Raw genomic sequence first — 5,688 nt, 5'->3', positions numbered from 1 at the left:
CAACAATATTAGCACACGTGAATACACGAATGATCGACAACGCTTGATAATTGGCAGAAGATGCAAACGGACTGGCAGAAGATGCAAGTAACACCAGACAGAACATCTATACCAACGAACCTAGATAAAACAAGAAATAGAACAGCAGACATCTATATGTCTGAGGTCCAGCATAGATGACGGCCCCAACAAGAAAACTGATAAAGCAGTGAAATTCTCAAGCAGACCAACAAACCAACATAAGAGGAAGGGATAATCTGCAACGACTACCACTTAAAGACTTGACCAACAGATACCGTCTATGTTCCATCTGTTACATCATGACAGGTAATAAAATAGTCTTAGCAGCACACTACTATAAGGTCATCGCTGCAAAGCACATGCATTTGACAACCCAAGGTAATGAAACATCAAAATGTTGAGTTCCCTTAACAGCAGACTAAGTAAACCAGAGAGTAACGAAACATCAAAATGTTGAGTTCCCTTAACAGTAGACTAAGTAAACCAGAGAGGGTAAATAGCATAAAACACAGGACTAAAAATTTAGAGCTTGTCCTCGAACTCGGAAAGAGGGGTCATCTGTTCCTTGAGACCCTTCCTCTTGCGGATATCCAAGACCAGCTGAGCAGCCTGGGAGCCAGCCTCCAAGGGATCAGAGGACATCATATCCCAGTGGTCAAACACACACTGAGGGAATGCCTGACCGGAGGTTGCAGCCCTGAGTGTGCTTGAGAACCCAAAGGATTCAATGACAGGGAGGTAAGCCTTGATGTGGTAGAGTGGGGTACCAGGCCTCTGCATCTCCTCAAACACGTGCCCCCTCTTCTGATTCAGAACACCATAGATGCCACCAAGTGCATTCTCCGGGGCCTGGATCTCCACTAGGTAGACTGGCTCCAGCAGCCTTGGTTTGGCCGTGAGCTGAGAAGCATAAATGACCCTCCTGGCCGTTGGGATGACCTGACCACCACCCCTGTGAATAGCATCAGCATGGAGAACAACATCACAGACTTCAAAGCAAATGCCACGCATGTTCTCCTCAGCCAAGGCACCTTCTTTTGATGCCCACTGGAAGCCAGCCACAACAGAATCCTTGATTTCATTAAGATACTGCACTCCCTTACACATATCAACCACCATGTTTGGGCCGGTGGTCTCAGGTCCAAAGCACCAAATCTTCTTGGCGAGATCCTTATCCCACCCAAACTCCTCTGATAGGATCTTGGAGCGCACCTTAGGATCATCACGTGGGCCAATGCGACCATCATCAATAGCCTCAGCAAGTCCATCCTCCAGGGGACGGGCTTCCATGTAAAGACGGTTGTGCTTGTTCGGGGACTTGCTCATGACAGTACGGCAGGACTTCTCAAGGACAGTTTCACGGAAGGAGACAACAGGCGGGGAAACAATGATTTCAGCACCGCCCATGAAGTCTTCCTGCAGATCCTTCAAACAAATTTCAAGGTGAAGCTCACCAGCTCCAGCAATAATATGCTCACCAGATTCTTCAATTGTACAGAGAACCATAGGATCAGACTTTGCCAGTCGCTTCAAACCTTCAACTAGCTTGGGAAGATCAGAGGCAACCTTGCACTGAACAGCAACACGCACAACAGGGGAGACAGAGAACTTCATTGCTCTGATTGGGCAAGCATCAACCTCCTTCTCATTTGTTAGTGTAGCGTTCTTCGTGATGAACTGATCCAGACCAACCATAGCAACAGTGTTACCACAAGGAACATCCTCAACTGACTCTTGTTTCTTACCCATCCAGATAACAGTACGCTGGACACTCTTGACATACAGGTCCTTCTTCTGGCCAGGGACATAGTTGGGACCCATGATCCGAACCTTCATACCAGTAGCAATCCTCCCTGAGAAGACACGACCGAAGGCAAAGAATCTGCCCTTGTCCGATGCTGGAATCATCTTGGAAACATACAACATAAGAGGACCCTCCGGATCACAGTTTCTGATAGCAGTTGCATAGATATCATCAAGGGGTCCCTCGTACAAGTTCTCTACACGATACCTCTGTGCCGTTGACGGGGAAGGAAGGTGGAATATCATCATCTCAAGCAGTGCAGTACTTGCTGGAAGCCAAGTTTGCATAACACGCTTCATCAAAGCCTTGCCCATCAAATCCTTCTCATCAGACTTCATGGTTACATTAAGCTTTTGCAGCATGGGCCACAATTTATCCTTTTGGTCATTCATGCAGGTGTTGATGATTTGCTTGATCGGCTCATAGCAGAACTGAACAAATCCCCTCTTACATGTAGGAGTGCCTGTGTTCTTGGTGGTCCATTTCTTTGTGCTTGGGTCAAAGAAGTTCTCACCCCAAAGCCTCTCCATCATCTTAGATTCATCAACTCCAAACTTGGATGCATACATCTTGGCAAAGTTAGTGAGGGTAAAGGCCCAGCCATGCAGACCAGCAGAGAAAGCAACAGTTCCCTTCTCCGGATAGACTTGGACATCACCAAGGAGCTTATCTTCGTATGTTGCCATAATGACATTGGCATTCTCAATGACACGGGAGAAAGTCTGATAGGCTTCCTCGCCATCAACCTGAAGCTCAAGGAAGCACCTGTCCATTTTGTTCACTGTAAGGACAGGCCTAATCCTCTCACCAAGGGCTTGGCGGAGCACAGTTTCAGTCTGTACACAGACACCTTCAATACAGTCAACCACCACCAGAGCACCATCGGTGATGCGAAGAGCAGCTGTGACTTCCGAAGAAAAATCGACGTGCCCAGGTGAGTCAATAAGGTTGATCAAATATTCATTCCCATCTCTCTCACCCTTGAAAGACTTCAGTGACTCAGCAGTCATCTCATAGTAAAGAGAGATACCAGTGGATTTGATTGTAATACCACGCTCAGCTTCATCTGCACGAGTGTCAGTCATGCGAACATCACCAGCAACTTCCTGGGCAATAATCCCAGCAGCTGCCACAAGGGAATCTGTAAGCGTAGACTTGCCTGCAAAGAATTAATAGCATATAAGAACAGTGCATAACTCCGACATCCAACTGAAAATGCATCATAGAATAGTGCAACATTGGCCATAGATATCTAATCCTATGTCAACAGACATACCAATACATTATGATCTAGAACATACAGTTAACAGACATGATATATACCATAATATCAACAAAAGAACCAATAAATAACAAGATGAAGAAATGATAAACCCAGCACCTATATGGGACGAACACGAAAAAATGTAATATACTGGGACTAAAATGGATTACACATCATGCATAGACGGATCAATAGCAAAGCACAACATAGAGTTTAAATATTGAAAAGAACAGAAATCCTTAATATTGAGAAGGCTAGAATACATTAAGCAATAAATGTACATAAGAAATCTTACAAAACACTCTTCTGGAACATACCGTGGTCCACATGAGCAATAACAGACATATTACGAATGTTATGTTTCTTGTCCATTATTCTCCGGAGCTCTTCAGCCGTGAACTTCACCATCTTGACTTCTAATGAAGTTCACAGTACAAATATGTATTCCTGTTTTCGAGGTAGAATAAAAGTAAGAATAACACAAAAATCAAGTGGAAAGAACTAAAACGAAAATCTTGACACCAACGTATCATATGCATTACCACAGATTATCAGAGAATTGAGATACTAGCACGCATGAAAACGCCAGAAGATATTTAGACAAGCATATAAAGTAGGCAGAAAATTTAGTTCCTGATAAAAAATCTAAGGCGACAAAAAAGCATCCTGAGACCAAATCACCAAAATTCATGTAACAGTATAACTATGACTCGGACAAACACTGATCTATACTTTTCAATGTACTGGACATCTGAAAAACTGAATGGACCGCGAAACAACATGCATACTGCCAAACCACATGATAACGTAACTAACCTAAAGCAGAGCAGGTAAAACAAGACTACCAACAGAACACAAATCGTTAGACAAATCAGATTACAGTGCGTCACAACTGATAATGCAGAAACATCAGATCTGAGTAAAAAATTCAGTATCAACAAACGGATGGAAGCATATCTATTTCTTACACCCTAAGAACAAAACTAAGTAATCGACACGAAAGTTAAGTGAAGAACAGAGACGTCTAGGGCATTTTGGGTGAACAAGGATTGCATCGCATCTCTACAAATCGGACAGACAGATAGAAGAGACCTGTCTAGGGCCTGTAACCCAACGAATTGACCCAGATTACCTCGAAACTACAGACACAAAACTTCAGATTCGAGCGACGCAAACCATTTCGACGCCTCTGATTCAATCCAGTCAACACATGACAGCACGAAACGGAACGAAAACTCCTCAAACTAGACTAGAACTACGAACAAGCTACAAGCTACAAGCTACGCAAACAATTAGTGCATGGACGAACGAGATATAGCAATCAGAGGGAGGGAGAGCGAGGAGGAGTCGTCACCTTGGGTTCGCCTCCCGATCTGAAAGACGAGATGTGGAGTGGAGGCGCCGCCGGGAGAGGAGCACTAAAACCCTAGAGGCCGGCCTGTAAGGGTATTTATAGGTGCTGGCGGACTTGGCGCACCGGGCAAGAAATATCCCGCGGGCGATTCGGCGGCTTGGACCGCCGGGTCCGGTCGAGCCGGCCGGCGGCTGGGGGAAGAGAAACGCATGTCCAGTCCGGGGATTTCTGGCCGATGCATGGCGATTGGCCGTCCGATCCGATCGGACCATTTCTGGGGGCAGTTCGGGTAGGGCGCGCGGTGCGGTGCGGTGTTGTGGCGATCGGTTTAGTCGAGCCGGCTTCGGCAGATTTGTAGCGGGGCGGCTTCTGGGCCGCTGGTCGTCCGGGATTGCATGCGCCACTGGCACGTTTGTGCTTTTGTGCTGTGTGGTTTCAATTATTTTTTTAATCTTAAACTTCTTTTCAGATTTTCAACTATTTCTCTTGTAGGAGGCATATATTTTCTCTCAAAAAAGGGTAGGAGGCATATATCTAGTGCAAATTGCAGGTAGTCAGCTCAATCATACAAAATCATTCCAATTTCATCACTAATTTAACAGGAAAAATGTCTAAGAACATCGTTTAGATTTAGTACAAATCAATAGAAAAACCAAAAAATATGTTTGCAATTTAGTAGCTCCCTATAAGATTTCAACTTCTGATGCAACAAATGTACATGATGCTAAATCGAGTCGGAGACGCGCAAAAGAGATCGGAGAGGAGGAAGAAGGGATCGAACAGAGGTTTTAGATAGAGTATTGTAGCATTAGAGGTTTAGTAAATCAGTGTTCTGTTCTTTCCACAACTCAACACCTAATAAACCTGACCGATTCTGGCACCTAATATACCCGACCGATTCTGGCCTGCTCTAGCATATTACACGGTCCATTCAGACTCAGGGTATCTCATATTGGGCTTGTGTGCGCATGTGCTTGGCTTGCGAGTCGTCGGTCCATTCCTCTTCTTCTCTGTGACATGCTCATCCCCTTCGCTCAGCCCAGCAACAAAGGTAGTGCCCGTGGTATTCCCCCTCCTTTAGCGCCGGCTTGACCCCAAGCCATTTTTCACACCCCCAAAACCCTAACCTAGGTACCAACCATGCATCTTGACATCATGCTTTATGCTTTTGGTTTTGCTTTAAGTGTTCAAAGGTATTTTGGAAATGTTACATCGTTGATCAACGCATGTTCCCACCGTATAATT

General features: G+C 45.1%; 1 protein-coding gene across 1 annotated transcript; it reads right to left on the bottom strand.

The window, feature by feature from the left end:
• Nucleotides 1-240: 240 nt before the first annotated feature.
• Nucleotides 241-4,600, bottom strand: LOC133920126 (elongation factor 2). The gene is made up of 3 exons (XM_062364794.1): nt 4,444-4,600; nt 3,407-3,536; nt 241-2,984 (listed from the first exon to the last, which is right to left on the bottom strand). The coding sequence occupies exons 2-3, from the start codon at nt 3,495-3,497 to the stop codon at nt 544-546; spliced, it is 2,532 nt and encodes an 843-aa protein (XP_062220778.1). The 5' UTR covers nt 3,498-3,536; nt 4,444-4,600; the 3' UTR covers nt 241-543.
• Nucleotides 4,601-5,688: the final 1,088 nt, after the last annotated feature.

Source organism: Phragmites australis, chromosome 1, assembly GCF_958298935.1.
Source record: "Phragmites australis chromosome 1, lpPhrAust1.1, whole genome shotgun sequence".
NCBI classification, from domain to species: domain Eukaryota; kingdom Viridiplantae; phylum Streptophyta; class Magnoliopsida; order Poales; family Poaceae; genus Phragmites; species Phragmites australis.
Note: the sequence above shows the minus strand (reverse complement) of the source record. Positions and strands in the feature narration are given on the sequence as shown.